The sequence below is a fragment of the Oncorhynchus mykiss genome, chromosome 26, assembly GCF_057628025.1.
Source record: "Oncorhynchus mykiss isolate SJ-2025 chromosome 26, ASM5762802v1, whole genome shotgun sequence".
Classification (NCBI taxonomy): domain Eukaryota; kingdom Metazoa; phylum Chordata; class Actinopteri; order Salmoniformes; family Salmonidae; genus Oncorhynchus; species Oncorhynchus mykiss.
In genome coordinates this window covers 25,518,795-25,539,137 of record NC_143047.1, presented here as the reverse complement: position 1 = coordinate 25,539,137, position 20,343 = coordinate 25,518,795, and the positions used below count along the sequence as shown (strand labels likewise).

Genomic DNA, 20,343 nt, shown 5'->3' with positions numbered 1-20,343 from the left:
AAATCAGAGACACTGTAAGAAAACAGAAGGGTTAGTGCTATTCGGCGTCCTTGGGACGTCCCTACCCCTACACTTACCCTAGTCTCGCGTTGCCATACCTCCAAAATCACGTTGTTGTCACCGGAAGCCTGGTTCGCGATGAGGCTACCCTAACCAAAGATTTGTATAATTTAACCAAGACCACAGCTTGTTGGAACAAATAAGTAATTGCGGGGAGAACAAGCAAGGAGTTGTCCATGGCCAAGCACGAGTTAGGGAGATCCTATTGACCTCTGCATATTTCCGTTAGGGAACGCAAGTGCGCAATAACTCAATTCACCTTTGCACTCCTAAACGATACGGTTTCTTACAACAATGGCAATGGATAAAGTCTGCATAACATATTTTAAGTTTGGGAACATAAAACTGTATTGAGATAACATGTTTAATCGATGAGAAAATGTGCAGATTGTCGGCCAAAATCGATCTCATCACATCCGGTAAAATATGTCTCATTGTTCTATCTGTGCCTTAACCTTTTACATTTCAACTTTATAAAGAGAAATAGTAATGGCGTCTTTTTTTCGGCACTAACTCCGCCATGGTTCGTCGTATGGTTGTTTGATAAACGCCAAAAAATAAGTTCTGGCTGTCAACACAGGTTTATGAGATTTTATACACTATAAAATAATCTAAGGGGGGTTTGCACGCCCCACAGATGCCGGATAGCAAGGCCCCTCACAGAAAGGCCATCATTGATATATTTTTTGTTCCGACAGCTGTTTACCCGGGGAATGCTATTTACGCGCACAGGAAGAGATGTCAGGCAGTTGTCAGCTGATCAGTCGAAAGAAATGTTTGATGCTAGCTGAATGATCGTTGTCAGTTAAAAAAAAACGTGTATCTGATTTCAGGATATCGTTTCTATAGTTTCTTAGTAGCTTGTACTCTGAGACTTCAACATATAAATATGATGTCAAGCGTTGCCTTCAAGCTGCTCGCTCTTGTTGGTTTGTTATTGATGTCAACACAGACGACGGATGCTAAAGTAGGCTCTGTTGTTCACATGACTGTTCTCTGCTTTAAATAAATAAAAACGATTTATATTGACATTGTTTAATGCTTGTTGTTGAGTCAGCTGGCTAGTTATATGGATTAGGCTAGTAAAGCCATTGATTGTCGTCACAAGGAAGGACAAAGTTAGGTAATTAGCAAGCTGGTAACCTGCTCTGTAAAGTTACAGAAAATGTGATTATTCCACTGGCGGTGTAAGATTATTTTAGAAGACAGGCAGCTAGTTATATCACCATTTTATGGCATAAAATGTTCTTTGATATCACATCCTGACCGTTTCCCAATTTTTTCCATAGAATTCAGAGGATATCCGGTGTAAATGTACCTGCCCACCGTACAGAGACATTGAAGGACAGATCTACAAACAAAATGTATCTCTAAAGGATTGGTATGTTGTGTTGTCATGATGTCATTTACAGATGATTACATACTGGTTGCGTTCCACTGCTTAGATGTTGCCAGATTGTACAACACCTGGATAGGTGTTTTACCTATCAGCTAACCATACCATATGTTATAACAATATGTCAATTGATGACAGTCCATGATGTGGCATGCAACCATTTGGTTGATGCATACAGTGGAACGTGACCACTGTCTGGGTGTGGTGAGTGTATGGGTTGTCTGATGGATTAGGCTAACTGTAATTTTACACGGTCATATGAATGATCTCAAATCATATTTGGTGAGCTGTTACAGACTTCAACCTCACTGTGCTTTCGAAGAGAGATTCCGATTTAATTGTATATTTGTTTTCAGTAACTGCCTTCATGTTGTGGAGCCAATGCCAGTTGATGGAAAGGATGTGGAGGCGTACTGTCTGCGTTGTGAATGCAAATATGAGGAGAGGAGTTCTGGAACTATCAAGGTAAGTCTGGGAAATCGACCAACCAGCTAGCCGTGCATGTGCTGTTGCTATCCTGCCATGTGGGAAAGCAGAGAGGAGATGATTCTTTCATACTTTCATGTGAACATTTTTGCTTAAATTCCCAACGGCAGAAGGACAACAGGCAAAGTAGGTTAAAATATAATTTTATTCGGTGTTCATGAAACACAGGGGACTTTACGATTTCGGCGATGGGATATCACACAACGGTGTTGCCCAAGTGGGATAGCATCGACGCATGTGCTCTGCTACTATCCAATCAACTCTGTCTATTATTATGGAGCTGAAATGGAGTCGTTTTTTTCCCACCTTTATTTAACCAGGTAAGCTAGTTGAGAACAAGTTCTCATTTACAACTGCGACCTGGCCAAGATAAAGCAAAGCAGTGCGACAGAAACAACAACACAAGAGTTACATGGAATAAACAAGCATACAGTCAACACAATAGGAAAAAAAAGAAAGTCTATATACGGTGTGTGCAAATGGCATGAGGAGGTATGGCAATAAATAGGCCATAGTAGCAAAGTAATGACAATTTAGCAGATTAATACTGGAGTGATAGATGAGCAGATGATGGTGTGTAAGTAGTGATACTGGTGTGCAAAAGAGCAGCAAAGTAAATAAAAACAATATGGGCAGGAGGTAGGTAGATTGGGTGGGCTATTTACAGATGGACTATGTACAGCTGCAGCGATTGGTTAGCTGCTCAGATAGCTGATGTTTAAAGTTAGTGAGGGAAATGTAAGTCTCCAGCTTCAGTGATTTTTGCAATGCGTTCCAGTCACTTGCAGCAGAGAACTGGAAGGAAAGGCGGCCAAATGAGGTGTTGCTTTGGGGATGACCAGTGAGATATACCTGCTGGAGCGCGTGCTACGGGTGGGTGTTGTTATCGTGACCAGTGAGCTGAGATAAGGAGGAGCTTTACCTAGCATAGACTTGTAGATGACCTGGAGCCAGTGGGTCTGGCGACGAATATGTAGCGAGGACCAGCCGACTAGAGCATACATGTCGCAGTGGTGGGCGGTATAAGGCATTTTGGTAAAAAAACGGATGGCACTGTGATAGACTGCATCCAATTTGCTGAGTAGAGTATTGGAAGCTATTTTGTAGATGACATCGTCGAGGATCGGTAGGATAGTCAGTTTTATTAGGGTAAGTTTGGCGGCGTGAGTGAAGGAGGCTTTGTTGCGAAATAGAAAGCCGATTCTAGATTTGATTTTGGATTGGAGATGTTTGATATGAGTCTGGTAGGAGAGTTTACAGTCTAGCCAGATACCTAGGTATTTGTCCAGAGTAGTGATGCTAGTCGGGCGGGCGGGTGTGGGCAGCGAACAGTTGAAAAGCATGCATCTGGTTTTGCTAGCATTTAAGAGCAGTTGGAGGCCACGGAAGGAGTGTTGTATGGCATTGAAGCTCGTTTGGAGGTTAGTTAACACAGTGTCCAAAGGGCCAGATGTATACAGAATGGTGTCGGCTGCATAGAGGTGGATCAGGGAATCACCCGCATGCTAGAGCGACATCGTTGATATATACAGAGAAAAGAGTCGGCCCGAGAATTGAACCCTGTGGTACCCCCATAGACTGCCAGAGGTCCGGACAACAGGCCCTCCGATTTTACACACTGAACTCGATCTGCGAAGTAGTTGGTGAACCAGGCCAGGCAGCCACTTGAGAAACCAAGGCTGTTGAGTCTGCCAATAAGAATATGGTGATTGACAGTCGAAAGCCTTGGCCAGGTCGATGAAGACTGCTGCACAATACTGTCTATTATCGATGGCGGTTATGATATCATCTAGTACCTTGAGCGTTGCTGAGGTGCACCCGTGACCAGCTCGGAAACCGGATTGCACAGCGGAGAAGGTACAGTACAGTACGGTACAGGATTCGAAATGGTCAGTGATCTGTTTATTAACTTGGCTTTCAAAGACTTTAGAAAGGCAGGGCAGGATGGATATAGGTCTGTAACAGTTTGGGTCTAGAGTGTCACTCCCTTTGAAGAGGGGGAAGACCACGGCAGCTTTCCAATCTTTAGGGATCTCGGATGAGGTTGGACAGACTGGTAATAGGGGTTGCAATAATGGCGGCGGATAATTTTAGAAAGAGAGGGTCCAGATTGTCTAGCCCAGCTAATTTGTACGGGTCCAGGTTTTTCAGCTCTTTCAGAACATCTGCGATCTGGATTTGGTTGAAGGAGAAGCTGGGGAGGCTCGGGCAAGTAGCTGCGGAGCTGTTGGCCGGGGTTGTGGTAGCCAGGAGGAAAGCATGGCCAGCCGTAGAGAAATACTTAAATTTTTGATTATCATGGATTTATCGGTGGTGACCGTGTCACCTAGCCTCAGTGCAGTTGGCAGCTGGGAGGAGGTGCTCTTGTTCTCCCTGGACTTTACAGTGTTCCAAAACCTTTTGGAGTTAGAGCTACAGGATGCACATTTCTGTTTGAAAAAGCTAGCCTTTGCTTTCTTGACTGACTGTGTGTATTGGTTCCTGACTTCCCTGAACAGTTGCATATTGCGGGGACTATTCGATGCTATTGCAGTCTGCCACAGGATGTTTTTGTGCTGGTCGAGGGCAGTCAGGTCTGGAGTGAACCAAGGGCTATATCTGTTCTTAGTTCTACATTTTTTGAAAGGGGCATGCTTATTTAAGATGGTGAGGAAATTACTTTTAAAGAACGACCAGGCATCCTCGACTGACGGGATGAGGTCAATATCCTTCCAGATTAGAAAGGCCTGCTCGCAGAAGTGTTTTAGGGAGCGTTTGCAGGCAGCCATGGCCTAATGAGTTAATGAGTTTGACTGCTGAACAACTAATCAAATGGCCACCTGGACTATTTACATTGACCCAACAGCTACTCACTGTTTATTGTCTATGCATAGCCACTTTACAAATGACCTCGACTAACCTGTACATTGACTCGTTACTCGTTACCGGTACCCCCTGTATAAAGCCTTGTTATTGTTATGTACATGTTACTTTTTGATTGATTTTATTTAGTAAATATTTTATTAACTGTTTCTTAAACTGCATATTGGATAAGGGATTGTAAGTAAGCATTTCATGGTAAGGTCTACCTGTTGTATTTGGCACACGTGACAAATAACCTTTTGATTTGATTTGTGTCCACTGTGTTCCAGGTGACTATCATAATCTACCTGTCCATTTTGGGCCTGCTGTTCCTCTACATGGTGTACCTGACCCTGCTGGAGCCCATGCTGAAGAGGAGGCTCTTTGGACACTCACCGCTCCAGAATGATGATGATGTCGGGGTATGTGTGCATGTTGCCCATCCCAACTATAGTGGTGGCCTTTAAGTCAAAGCAGTTGTTGTAGCCATGACATGTTTGATTGTGGATCTCGTATTGTGTGACTTGTTGGGGCAATGTATGTGGTGATATTTTCAGATTTGTCCCATGCTGTAAATTGATTTGATGAATATCTCATAGAGAATTTTGTTTGGAAATGTTTCTGAAAAAGGTCAACTCTAGCTTGTCACAATTTCACTGTAACGTCTGTCTCTTGGGTTCAGGACCAGCAGCCTTTCGCCAACGCCCACAACGTATTGTCTCGTTCGACCTCTCGTCCCAACATGCTGAACAAAGTGGAACACGCTCAGCAGCGCTGGAGGAGGCAGGTCCAGGAACAGAGGAAGTCTGTGTTTGACCGCCATGTGGTGCTCAGCTAAACCCATCCCCAGGAAACAAAAACCCTGGGTGAAGCAAAAAATATTACTCTGACTGGGTGGTCCTTTTTTTGTTGTTTTTTTGTCTGATTCTTTCCCCGACTTCTGAGCTTCATCCTTATTGGTGTTTTGTTCCTCAACTGGACCTCTATTTCATGAAATGTGATCATATATCTCTATGTATTCAGGAGGTGATCGTAAAGGGTCTCTACATCAGTAGGTTGAAGTGGGGTGTTGCATTTGAGACCTTTTACTTAAGATAATGCCAGTGTCTGTATGACTGTATACTTTCTGATTTAATAATACGAATAGAAAGTTAAATGTTACAGTTTGTAGCCCCCCCAAAAATGGATAATGCGTGCCATTTTGCACAAGCTGATGATAATCTTTGGCTTCTGATAAAGTAGAAACGATGTGTGACCGTATGCACTCTTTTACAGTAATGTTGGCAGCTTCTGATAACAGCAAATGCTTGCCATGTCACCAATGAAATTAGGTGAGACATTTGAGGATAGAGTAAATAAAACAAAAAATATCATGCCAAAATGAATCACTCAAGCTAATGAAAACGTCTACAATACGCGTAACAACTGCTACCTAAACTACATAAGATGGGAATGAGTTAGAAACAGTAAAAATGTGTAAAATTGTTAAAAAGCATGTTTTTTAAGAATGATGTATAATGTATAAACTTATTTCCAACCTTTTACCCTAAACAACAGTTGATGTACAGATGTATGTATTTCATTGTGTGCTGACTGTGGTGTTAACATTCCTGTATCATGTTCTCCTGTAAGTCTAAGTATAATGTAGCATTTGGGAGACATTTGGACTTTTAACCTATCATCTGATGGTACATTTAATGTAAACATTAGTCCTCTCCTTTGAATATACGTGTGTTACTGTAGTCAGAGCCCACAGCTGTCACTGTCTAGAGTAGATGTACACCATCTCTGCACCTTGCTTGTTTTGTTTTCAGCATCTACTCCTCTCCATTTAGATTAATTTGACATGACTCACATTAATGAGATCCTCCTTTATTCAAACTTTAAATAACTTAAATATCTGTTAGACAGTATTGATACCACCGTCTGTCTTTTACACTGATGTAAAACAATAATGATCATTTGGGATAGCAGGGTGATGGTAAAGTGGGTAGAAAATGCTACTGTTGTGTGACCTAACGAAAGTGTTAAATCTGATCTGTGATAACTTCACATTTGAAATACATTTCTGTAATATTTATAATGATTTTGTTTACTGCATACAATGTCCTACATCCTACAGGAGTTGTACTTCAACAAAGTGTAAAATACATAAGCATAAACTAATGCCAACATTGATAGGCGCTCCAAACATGCGCACAAAATGGCAGGTATACTATACCATCGGAGTTATATCAATATGATCATTTTAGTACAGGGCTTTGCTATGCATAGGGCGATAAACAGCAATGCAACAACGGATGAGACATTTCAATAACCAATTTAAATTGTATTAATGCATTAAAAATCCATCATTCATAATATAACCGAGAGGAAACTTAATCTGAACGAAAGTAATCGGTCTATTTCGCAAATGCACCATTGAACAATAGAACACGAAGTAAAATTACAGGATAAGTTTGCAATTTTTAAAAAAATCTCAAATGACAATATGTTGATATACAAGACAATAGTGATCATTTATTCATTTTTCAATTACTTTTGCAAAGCTGCCGTCATCGTTTCCTGTTCTCTCCCCTTTTATTTTTTTTGTATGCATGAAGTCCGTTATCCAGAAAAAAAGTAGGCTACGCTCCGCGCAGAAAATTCAGATTTAAGGATACTTTGCAAGAGAGCTACATTTGCGTTGTCAAAGAATGGATTGTTGAAAAATACTACAATAAGTTCATAAAGGATAAGGTAAGGAGCATTTTCCTTTTAATTTGTTCATAAAGTAAACCCATGTATTGTAGTTTTAACTTAATATATTGCATTAACTCTTTTATGAAACTGATTCTTGCATTTTCTGTTTTATGAAACTTGCGTGGACAATAATGCAGAAAATCATAAATAATTGGCAACAAAAGGTTGAGATTTTTTTATGAGAGTGAATTGCTAGGTTGATAGAATAGCCTACGGACAACAATAGTTTCCACAAAATTGTTTTATTCAATACCTCAAAATCAAGTGCTGTACTGTGAACATAAACTAGGGGGCGCCTTAGGCCTTTTATAGGAACTACCCTAAGTACCCAATCTGGCATCTTAACTGAAATAATAATATATTAATCTTTTATACCATTCTTACCATTTGAATATCAGTCAATTTGGGTGAATTTAGTTTTTTTCTTTGCAGTATGCTTTTATTGAAGTATTACTTAAAATGTTGCTTCATGCATGGGGGAATGCAGGCTTCTGGAAGAAAGTAAAAGTATGTCCAAGTAAAATAATACTCCAAGGTACTTCCCTTTAATAGGACCCATCCTGTGTTTTAAGGTCCAGACTCTTATCTGTCCCTCTTTGGTTAATGACAGACGGAGAGGGTCTGTCTCCTCAATCCTCTCTTCAGTGCCTCAGTGTCAGACTGTAGGAATCATTCCAAGGCTCATAGAGGCTGCATCCCTGCAGGAGAAGCTTCAGTCAGAACCTTCCCAAGGTCTGCCTGGCCATGGTCAGACTAACATGTCTGCTGTCTGGAAATACCTTTCAATGCCACTGAAATGCAAGATAATAGAGTGTATAGGTAGGTCCTTGCTGAGCAGTTACTCTGTGCTTGAAATTGACGATGGGCTGTTTGGTATGATTTATTCCTGTCTATAACAGTACAATGATTTCCGATGTTTAGAATATTAATTATTAGACATCTCTTGAGTAAATGCTGTGGTTAGGGAGGGGCACAAGGGAAAATAACTACTTCCATGCATGTGTTTATTCGGTCATTCTTAAAGGCCCAATGGAGCCGTTTTATATCAATATCAAATCATTTCTGAGTAACAATTAAGTCCCTTACTGTAATAGATTTTCATTAAAATGGGCAAAAATCAGTTTTTGCAAAAAAAATATCAAGCTAGAATTTTGCTTGGACTGTCTGGGAGTGGTCTGAGTTGGGAGGGGAAAACTGAAAACTAGCAGTTATTGGCAGAGAGGTTTGGAACTCTCTTTGTTATTTGTCAATTTAGCCATTTACCGCCAGGCAAGCCAAAACTTTTGTCCATGCAAATGCAAACAGGCTGATTAGAAGGTCCTGTGTAGATTGTGTGTTCAACCAAATAACACTGACACTAATCAAATGTTTTCACACTTTTGCAGTAATCGTTTCATCACCTGTTATACAATATGATACAAAACACAGATTCAACAACATTTTGACTGCACTAGGCCTTTAAGAAAGCATCTGGAGCAAGAATTAAGACAATGTACAGGACATTCCTCTACTTTCAGTATGTGAGGCTGACAGCTATAATACCATTAGCACATTGAACTAATACGATTACATTATGATACTAGATGAACCACTGAAAAGTCTACAGGCCCTGAAGCTTATTTTGATGCGAATTGGTACTGTAGGGGGAGAGGAAGTATTTATAGGGTGAGTCTTGTCGTCTCTGTAGGCCTTAGGGCAGTAGTATTGGATAGACATCATCAACATGAGAGGACTCGACTGCTAGAGTTTAAAGGGTGCCTCATGACCTGTCTTGAAATTGAATATGTTGTTCCTAAAAAAAAAACATCTTTATGTTAAAAGAGAAGCAGTTTAGAATTGCGATTCAATCAGACCTTATGCTGTTTGGCTGCTTGGAGGCTTTCATATGCGACTGGCCCATCCTCATTTCCATAGCTCCCTTGACCCACTGGCCCTTGGCTATTTAAAATCTCCAGATGCCGGAGGAGAGGCTCTCACAGGAAAATTTTGTGGGAAGGGTGTGGTGAAAGCTCAACAGTGTACTGGAGAGGTTTACTGTCAAATTTCTGAGGCTTTTGTGGGTTCACTGAACATGACCGATGGATCCTACGCAAGGTACATTGGACCTGTAACAGGTCCAGAAAACACTGGCCTGGTCATATGTTTTTTTCCCCTTTGCCTGAATGGCTTTAGCGGAAGGTAAAAGGTGGAGAGTTGTAGACCTCAGGGAGATGATTTTAAAACAGATTTATGCCATCAAAACTGTGGACAAGTTACTGAGACCGAGCATTGAAAAAGGCTGTATTCTCTTGTGCAAGTAGCCCTATACAAACAATAACAGTCTCTATGTCATGGTTGTGGAGGTGATTTCTCTATGAATGTTTAATTAGTACTTATTTAGGTTTGTACTGTATTTAATTTTCTAATGTTACACTCACAGAGAAGTAGCGTAATGTATTGCTTACATTGTACAGAAGAAACCCTGAGGACAAGACTTTTTGACACCACAGTGGATTCCAGGAGGTTGTTCTTCGTTGTGCATCCATACTACTGGAGCCAGCCTTTCCCAGTATGAAACAGCACTAGTACCTCTGCTAATCTGAAGCACAAAGCTGTCAGATTCCACTCAGTACTCTTTATACTTTATGAGGCTTTGACATGTCCGAGAGACAACTACACTGAACAAAAATATAAACACAACATGTAACGTGTTGGTCCCATGTTTCATGAGCTGAAATTAAAGATCCCAGAAATGTTCCATACACACAAAAAGCTTATTTCTCTCACAAATTTGTTAAATCCCTGTTAGTGAGCCTTTCTCCTTTTGCCAAGATAATCCATCCACCTGTCAGGTGTGGCATATCAAGAAGCTGATTAAACAGCATGATCATTACACAAGTGCACCTTGTGCTGGGGCCAATAAAATGCCACTCAAAAATGTGCAGTTTTGTCACACAACACAATGCTACAGATGTCTCAAGTTTTGAGGGAGAGTGAAATTGGCATGCTGACTGCAAGAATGTCCACAAGAGCTGTTGCCAAATAATTGAATGTTAATTTCGTTATCATAAGCCACCTTCAACGTTGTTTAAGAGAATTTGGCATTGCGTCCAACTGGCCTCACAACCACAGACCACGTGTATGGCATCATGTGGGTGAGCTATTTGCTGATGTCAACGTTGTGAACCGAGTGCCCCATGGTGGCGGTGGGGTTATGGTATGGGCCGGCATAAGCTACGGACAATGAACACAATTGCATTTTATCGAAGGCAATTTGAAAGCATAGAGATACCTTGACGAGATCCCGAGTCCCATTTTTTTAAAAGTTATCTGTGACCAGATGCATATCTGTATTCACAGTCATGTGAAATCCATAGATTAAGGCCTTATGAATGTATTTCAATTGACTGATTCCCTTATATGAACTGTAACGCAGTAAAATCTTTGGAATTGTTGCACGTTGTGTTTATATTTTTGTTCAGTATACAGTAGTTAGAGCTAAGAGAAAAACAACATACTGACAAAGCTGTGGACTTTCTGGAGACGTTATGGGACATGAGTTGGATGTCTGCATCTTACGACTTCCTCCGTTCCTCAGTCAGTAGATGAAAGGATGGGGGGGGGGGCTGTATGAAATAGTGCACAGTTTGAGTAAAATATATGATACTGTGGTGTGGATTCTATTCATGACAGGTAGATCGACTCCATATTTTGAATCAACGTTGTTTGAAAAAAGTTATCCGTGTAAAGGAATTTCATCTATTTTTCACCCAACTTTTAACCTAAATCCAATGACATGGTGACATTTTTTGTTGATTTCACACTGAATTCACATTAGTTGACAACTCAACCAAATGGAAATCAAAACTAGATATTGAGCTAATGTCTGTGCCCAGTGGCATGGCTTTAGATTTGATCTCTCCCCCATCTATGTTTCTACTGCTGATGCTCAGAGGAATTGATGAAGGAATTGATTAATGGGTAAGTTGTAAATTGACATTTGTTTGTGATGATTAGGCATTACATTATAGAGTAGATATGAAAGACAGGCTTTATAATGACCCTTTTCAGTCTTCTGCATTCTTTCCTGTGAAAGGGGACATTTATTCTTGATTGTAGACTTTGTGCCAGTTGTTTTGGATAGAACTGCTCAGTTCTTTTTAAATTCTACTGTGGCCCAATAGCTGTTCCCTTAACCAGAGTAAGGTTGAGTGGACTCGTGTGTTAACTCATGCATGTTTCCAATACTTTGAATTCATGTGGCTTGTTTGTGTTTTTTCATGTTTTTCCTGAGTCCATCAAAAATGTTCCAGAAATCAGTAGCGTAAAGGTAGGGCACATTTTGTTTACCGACCATATTTTTCTTTGATGACAAAGAACGAAAATCTCTGAACAATTATAACAATGATTGTTCAAAAAGGCTGTTTTGCTTGGAGGGAACCTACACTTAAGAAAGTGAAAAACAGACACAACTTTGGGTATGGTGATCTTCCTAGCAGGCATCCTCCCCCTTGGGTATTGTTTAGTCTGGACTCAGACTGCAGTTTTGTTTAATGTTGGGAGAGCAGAGCATGAGGTTTAAGCCTATCTAGAGCCCTCTTATATAAAACTAACAAGAGAGCGACAGGATCCACACTGCAGTCCAACAACAAGGAATCACATCTGCTAATATGCACATGGAGTCTGGTAACTCTCCTCATAAGGGTTTACATGAGTTCACTGTTTTGAATATCTGCATTATTACTTTGGGATATGTCTCCAACCAGTATAATGTCCAAGTATAATTACATATAATGTAAAAAAACAAAAACATTTAATGGATCTTGTTAATAGTTTTGTAAAATAACTATTTTGTTAACTCGTTTTTTGTTAAGTATTATGTTAATTGATAACAGTCTATACTCCTAATTGTAAAGATATGCATGACTGTTGGAACTAATCATGGCAACTGTCTTCCAAATAATTAGCTGTGTGCTCGTCATTCAGTTTGACCTGAAATTATGTCCTTGACAAACCCTTCCCTCTGGAGATAGCCTCATCATCAAGCCCTTGAGGCTGTTCATAATTACACAATTTCACTAATTGACACAGGTCTTTAAAGGTTCAACCTTGACTTTATCTCCTGAGATGTGTTTTGACATCTTATCTATCTCCTGGACGAATAGCGGATTCATTCTGCATCTCTGAGTATCATTCTGCAGTTGAAAAGTCTGTGTAGGCCTATTGATTATGTTATTGTTACATTGTGATTTTGCTAGTTTGTGTTATAAATAGTTGGACACACCAAAAGCAAACAATTACACAGAAATCTTTCCCTGAGAGAATATCCACGCTGAGTCGAGCAGTTATTCTTTCCAGAACTAAACATAGGGTTCTCTCGTAGCTGTTGTTGATGAATAAATCTCTCTCTCCAAACGTGGGAATATACTGTACTGGCTCATCATGCTGTCCGATTGATATGTTGTAATAGTCACTTGTTGACTTTAGTTTCCAACTCCAAGACTGTCTTACCCCTCTGGCATGTGTGTATTTGAGACCACTCTAGCGTTGTCTTGTGCACTCCCAACTGTCACTCTCTTTATATGCTGTTAGAAGGCTAGGAAGAGAGTGTCAAAAAGATCCAAATGGAATGTGGACAACATGATAATGATGTCCTGAGGATAATTCCAGAGCCTATCTGACTCTCTTGGTCATTCTTATGAAATATACTGTTTAACAGACAAAGAACTGCTGCAAGCTTGTGTGTGGGATAGAGAGAATGGAAAGGGGCCAGTTCCATTGAAGTGGGGGGCAATCAACCCATCTCCATGGAAACTAGTCCAGCCCTCGCCCTCTCCAGAGGTCTCAAGGAGGGAGGGATTTGGTTGGAAAGACATGACTCGTAGTTCAGTGGGAAAGCTGCAGCTATCTGGCAAAACGAAACGTTTTATTTTTTTGCTACAATTTATCTAACGGGATTGATATTTGCTGGCATTTTTTGGGGGGGGGGGAAATGGCTGTGGAAATGAGGCGCTACTCTGAGGTAATGCCGGTCGCCATTTGAATTTTTTACATTATTTGGGATAGTTTATAAAGGGTTAACGGGGATATAGCTAGTTGCAACAAAAGTATCCGAATGCCGTACAGACAGAGTTAGGGAAGAGCAGTTATATGCGATTGTATCAATTAGCAAACAAAGTATAGCCTACAACAAATATTTCGCCGAATGGATTTATTTTTATTTTTACGGTATTTGGTAACATAGCAGTTTGGGGGATGTAACGCTATCCTTGTTCTGAGCTCTTTCAAGTTGATAATGTGAATGTCAAAACAATTAAATTACATTGGACTGAGAGAGTTGAGGCTAAATACATTTTGCCAACTAAAGTTTACATTGTGGAGCACGAGATAATTTATTCAATTCAAAAGACTGTCAACTCACTTGGGCCTCCTTTGGTTCTTGAGATCTACGGATAATTTAGCTACAAACGTTCTGAGATTGTATCTGACTCAGATTTACAAACGCTGTTGAGTGAGAATAGCCATAATCATAGCCTAGTATGTCCTCTAATGTGGATTATATTTTTTCTCTCTGAGGGGCATCTCTCTGTTAGATGAAGTTTTTCTTCAGGGGTACCTCCTGCTATCACTATCACTGCGACTAGGCAGACGCTGCAGCTGCAAGCTCTTTTTCTTGAACTTTTCCTGAACAGACTGTCTATTGTGCATATCTAACAATGACCTTTCCTTCTCACTGGACTGGATTGTCAGCAGCTAGATTGGGAGGCCCCTCTGTTCTCTGGCCAGGGCTTGCATAACAGGGGTGAGGGTGGGAGGTCACCAGATGCTTTTTAGGCTGGCATTATCAGACAATGTGTATGAAATCATACACACACCCAGTTATTGGGTAAGACTGGTAGGCTATATGTATGCTGCTATGCCCAGTGTCCACACATCACCCATAATAGAAACCCAATGTCTAGTGGAGCCACACAGCTTTAGGGTGCCTTTTCACAATTTTATTAACTGGCATCTAAATGGCATGCTTGGCATACTATTAGTCTATAAACCATATAATGATCACTATCCTGTTGAAGCTGTTGGAATTCAATGTCAGCTTGTCAACCTTGATGATGAGTTGTAGATCTGTGTTGTTCCCTCAGTGGTTTAAGATTCATGGGGAAACCATGTGATAGACTGTGAACAGGATCTGAGTGGAATATAGCCCACAGAGAATGACTGTATTGGATGTCACAGTTAAACCATCATTTGACTGGGTTTAGGCTATACATGCAGCAGTGGATAATCCAGTCACAAGTCTGCCCCACAAGTGTCAGAAGGTATGTCAGTAATTTTTTCTTTGCCTTGTTAAAGGTTAATGGTGCATCAATTTTATGCAGTGCCTTCAATGTGCCGCATCTTCCTCCCCAGTCGTCCCTTTTCTACTCCATTTCATCTCAGCCATTTGCCTTTTAGGCCCATAGCAGGAATAAAGATGGCAAGACATAGGGCCATCTATGGTTTTGGAATGGAAGCATGGTAGTTCAACCAGTGTATGGATCCTAGGTAATCATGTAGCTAAGCTTAGCTCGTAACTTGGCATAAATTGTCGCACAATACACATTATGGAGTGACTCAAGTTTAACGTTTTTATTGTCACGTGCACAAGTACCTTTGAAAAGCCTTTTCTTGCAAGCTCTTTCCCAACAATGCAGTAATTAATATCAGTAGTACTATAAAAAAAAGTACTAGTATTGACACTGATTCACAGGTATTCTGTTATCCTTTCTGCTCACCACCCAGCCTTTGTAACTAAGATCCTGTACAGTAGGCTCTCACTTCCTGTTACTTCTTGTTTTTGTTGTGAATGACGGAGACCTTTAATTTACTTTTGGGTGTAGTGCAATCTACTCTCTCTGTTTAAGCAGATGGGGAATGCTATCCTTTTCAAATATCACCAATCCCATTCTCTCTTTGGAGTTTGGCATTACAAATACGGAGTGTTTGCACAACCTTTCATAGACATTCTTAAACCTGTCCAAGGCATATTCAAAATGGTTTGGGCATTGCATTATTTCAGGCTCACTTGCCATGTAAAAGCTATTGGTAAGGTAAACTGCCTGTGACCTGAAGTAAGTGCACCTTGACGTGTAGTCACTATCTCACCCTGGATTACATACCATTTGCTTTACTATACATTATATCTTCATGTTTTGATCATGCAACGGTGCCTTAAAATGAATGATATTCAGATGTATTTTCTCTGCTTCTCCTTTGATAGCTTGTCTTAAACATTTCTGCTATCCATCTATCCTATCTTTTACATAGCATATACACTCAGTGGCAAGTTTATTAGGTATCTAGTACTGGGTTGGACCCCCTTTGCCCCCAGAACAGCCTGAATTCTTCAGGGCATGGAAACGTTGCTCAATTGGTATCAAGGGACCTAACGTGTGCCAGGAAAACATTCCCCATACCCTTACATCACCGCCAACAGCCTGTACTGTTGACACCAGGCAGGATGGGGCAATGGACTCATGCTGCTTACGCCAAATCCTGACTCTGCCATCAGCATGACACAAGAGGAATCAGGATTCATCGGACATGGCAATGTTTTTCCACTCATTAATTGTCCAGTGTTGGTGATCGCGCGCCCACTGGAGCCGCTTCTTCTTGTTTTTAGCCGATAGGAGTTGAACCCGGTGTGGTCGTCTGCTGCAATAGCCCATCCATGACAAGGACTAATGAGTTGTTCATTCCGAGATGCCGTTCTGCACCCCACTGTTGTACTGCGCCGTTATTTGCCTGTTTGTAGCGTGCCTGTTAGCGTGCACGATTCTTGCCATTCCCATTCGACCTCTTATCAGCAAGTTGTTATCGGCCACAGGATTGCTGCTGACTGGATGTTTTTGGTTTGAATCACAATTCTCGGTAAACCCTAGACACTGTTGTGTGTGAAAAGCCCAGGAGGCTGGCCATTTCTGAGATACTGGAGCCGACGCACCTGGCACCGACGATCATACCATGCACAAAGTTGCTTAGGTCATTTGTTTTGCCCATTCTAACGCTCAATTGATCAGTAACCGAATGCCTCGATGCCTGTCTGCCTGCTTTATATAGCAAGCCATGGCCACATGACTCACTGTTAGTAGGAGTGAACTATTTTTGAGAATGGGGTGGTGTACTTAATAGCCTGGCCACGGAGTGTAGGCAGTCATAAGGGTTCAGTCAGATCCCCTCTCATCCCTCAGATTCATGATCCATAAATTAACCCTCTTCCATATCAGAGTAAGGGAGAACAGTGGAGGCACACAAAATGTCTTGTCCTCCTTTCCTTCTTTCATTGGAAGTTAAAGCCTGTGTGTCAGAAGTCAGCCCAGTGACATATATACTACATCTCAGCTCCCTGCAGCAGCTCAAATGGACATAAGCCTGTTTTCCACATGCCAGCTCCGACAGCTGTGCATGCTCATTTCCAGGTTGCCCAGAACACTTTTCCCCAGCTTTCCAAAAAGGGCATATCTGCCATTAGTATTGCCTTGAAGATAAAAGGGAACTGTAAACAGCTGAAAGATGGAGAGAAAAGAGGAATGAAAAAGACTGAAAGAATTGGTTCCATCTGGCGCATTGAGTCAGAGAGCTACGGTGGCAGGGACTTGTGGTTATTGTGTAGGGAGTGTGCAGCTGCCATGAACAGTGTCAACCTGGGGTGCCCCTGCCCATAAAGAGGCGAATGGAGCTCTGTGGGATGGATATTTAAGGGGCCCGACAGTGCTCAGCAAACAGCCGCCCACTCAACGAAAAGATGTCCACTGGACCATTCTTTAGAAAATCTGGCACTGAAAGTCAAAAGGAGACAAAAGCCAACCTCTTGTGGCCTATGTGTTAGAGCGAGGCAGAGAGGAGGTTTGTATGGACTGTTAATTAGGAACGGAGGTCCAGGTGGAAGGCCTTTTATAATGCTTTCATGTTAACGGAGACGTTATTCATAGTCGTTCTCCTCAACCTAAACACATGCTTGGTCCATGACGACAGGCTGTGTGTACATACACCACATGAACAGTTCCAATGCGTCTCCTCCATGTAAAAGGTTTATGAGGATCATATGATGTTATGCTAGGGACTGAGTGGCTGGAGTGGCTCCTCCTTCCCCTCTACCATATTTACCCACTAATTCAACCTCCAGACTCACATCTGATGTCGGATTTCCAACAGCAGTCCCAAAACCTCTTTCCTCGTTGAGAACACACGGAAGAAAAATGAAATGGTCTTTTGAAGACGAAAAAGAATGCCTGTGGATACATGGGTCCAGACACTCCTCATGTCCTCTGGTGAGTTGTGACGTCTGGAAAGAGTTTTCAGAGGTTTTACTCTGCTTTCCCTGGCTGGCTCATGGCTGTAAGTGAGCTCAGCTCAACAGTAGTTTGAAAACCTTGGAGTATGCTGATCAGCAGAAATGGTCGGGAGGACATGTCTGCCAGAGAGGCCGAGACAGAGGTGTAGTAGCAGACTGGAGAACAAAATTAGAACAATGCTTCTATTTCTGGAAGCTATTGTGTCTGTTGTTATTACTTGATTTCCACCAGAGACGTGGTGGTGCTGGATGGAAATTACATCAAGCCAAGGCTACTCCTCAGGAGGTTCATTTAAGTTTAAATAACAACTTACTATTATCATCACAACCCAGACCATGAAAGTTCTGTGTTCACCAAATCACATTGACATCTCATATTCGGTATGTAACTGCCAGGTGTTGATGAGCAAAGATGCATAGTTGAGTGTCTGAGAATCTTTGTTGGATGATAAATAAGCTCTTATCATTGAAGCCAGGTGCTCCGAGCTCCCGCCCCTCTCCTGTTCATCCACCCTTTAAAACATAGTCTAATGTGTTGAATACCAGGCCTGATGGACAGGACAAATATTAGCACATTCCTCTATGTGATGTGCTGGCCTATGGGCCTGTTGACCTGTCAAGGCTAACAAGGCCATGGACCTAATGGCTTCACTATGAGATGAAACATTCCACAGCCCATGCACGTCACCCGCACGCACACCCACATGCGTGCACATACACACAAACTAGCGGGAGTAGCTTTGCATAGTATTTGTGTGTTTCGGTCACCCGATAAAGGGCTTACTTTTTAACCATGAGTTTGCCCACTCAAGGACATGTTGAAAACAAAGAGTTTTTCCGTTCCACCCCGGACTGTCTCAGGAACACACACAGACTTGCCTCCTCAACAAGCAAGCATAGTTTGTGATCTAATGGTATAGTAAGGACATAGTAACTGGACATGTAGTAACTGATATTATCTAGCCTCATGATTTCCCCCCATAATGGAAATGCCTTTTGCTGTAGAATATGGTATGGCTAAGACACAACAGGACAGTTTTGAGTTAGTGGTTTGGATGGCAGGTACTGTAAGTCATGTAGACAGTTCGGGAACGAGTAAATGTCTTAGATCCCCAGACAGAAGGCAAAACAAATCCTAACTGTAACTGGCTCTGAGGAACCTGGCGAGAATAAACATATACCTTGAACATTGTTGTTGATAGGCCATTTTTTTAATACTCATGATTCAGAGAGATCATATCACAGGATAGTTCTTTGTATTCCTTGTAACTACTGTGGAACAACATTACTTGCTCAACCAGTTGCTCAGTCAGTGCTTATCCAGTGCACATCCCGAATGTAGGTAAGAGGAGGAACTAATCTCCTTTGATGTGGATTGTTTTCCATCCATCCATCTGTTTTTCCACCTTGTGTCCTGTAGTTCAACAGAATACTGTATGTATTATGTATGAGCCTCAGTCATGCAGGGTCAGGGTTAACTTCTGGTTGTCTTTGGACCCCTGGGTGGGGGGCAGAGTGGGTGTAAGTCATTCCCCATATGGCACCCTATTTCCTATAGTGAACTACTTTAGACCAGGGCCCATAAGGCTCTGGTCAAAAGTAGTGCACTATGTAGGGAATAGGGTGCTATTTGGGATTTAGACCATGTGAATGCAGCATGACTCGACTAGAATGCAGAGGTGGGAGGACAGACAGCCTGTTGAAAGGACAGTTGTTAGCTCCCTTTTGTCATAATTCCAGGCTGTGTCTTGTTCATAACGTTCGCTGAATGTTAAGTCAATACTCAAATTACATGTCAATATCTGACAGGGCGGTGCATTCCTGCATAAGTAGTTCACCCTTGTGGGTCAAACAAAGCTGACATCTGTGAAAAAAGTAACGCCTACTTTCAATGCATTTTTCTGCAAAAGGCGGGTAAACTGTCAAGCAAAAATAAAGTGTGTTTACTTGTGTTTACCCTCCACTACACCACTGGTCTCATCTGAGCATCTCTCCCTTGACATGTATAAATTACTGAAAATATAAGTTTAGTATGCAGTGTTCTTAAATCTCATATACCAAGTGCCAGCAGTCAGTATTTTCGTATGTGTGCAATGCTTGATTATGTGTGTGATGTTAACAGAGAGGTCTATTTTTTGGGTGACCTGAACATTGACTGGTTAGCATCTAGCAATCCTCTCAAGAGGAAGCTTCCAACTGTGACTAATACCTGTAATATGAACCAGGTTATCACTCAACCAGCTAGAGTGCATACCAAAAGTGTTGGATCTGTGACATCCACTTGTATTGATCATATCTTTACTAAAGCTGCAGAGCTTTGCTCCAAAGCAATATCAGATTACATTTTCTGTAGTGACCATAACATTGTGATAATAACAAGGAAAGACAAAGTTCCAAAGGTTGGGCCTAATTAATTAATAAGAGATCATAGAAAATGTTTTTACAGGACCGTCTTTTCAAAAGTAGTGCACTATATATGGAATAGGGTGCCATTTAAGACATTACC

General features: G+C 41.4%; 2 protein-coding genes across 12 annotated transcripts in view; both read left to right on the top strand.

The window, feature by feature from the left end:
• Positions 1 to 733: 733 nt before the first annotated feature.
• Positions 734 to 6,863, top strand: LOC110506690 (transmembrane protein 9B). Its single transcript, XM_021586491.3, has 5 exons — positions 734 to 1,027; positions 1,350 to 1,441; positions 1,813 to 1,921; positions 5,074 to 5,205; positions 5,466 to 6,863. Exons 1-5 carry the CDS (start codon positions 950 to 952, stop codon positions 5,619 to 5,621), a joined length of 567 nt encoding a protein of 188 aa, XP_021442166.1. The 5' UTR covers positions 734 to 949; the 3' UTR covers positions 5,622 to 6,863.
• Positions 6,864 to 6,981: 118 nt separating this feature from the next.
• The window catches only part of LOC110506688 (DENN domain containing 2B), a 75,390-nt gene continuing 62,028 nt past the window's right edge, over positions 6,982 to 20,343 (top strand). For 3 of the 11 annotated variants that reach the window (XR_016492300.1, XM_090222588.1, XM_021586486.3), the window contains exon 1: positions 6,982 to 7,522. Coding sequence is in view for 4 of the 11 variants with exons in the window: in XM_090222585.1 (XP_090078711.1) it covers positions 14,732 to 14,823 (92 nt within the window). In the remaining 7 variants the exon portion in view is untranslated. Of the gene's footprint in view, positions 7,523 to 8,101; positions 8,345 to 13,042; positions 13,527 to 13,602; positions 14,824 to 15,997; positions 17,815 to 20,343 lie in introns of those variants that run through there. The other 8 variants (XR_016492299.1, XM_036963340.2, XR_016492298.1 and 5 more) reach the window with 6 other exon arrangements.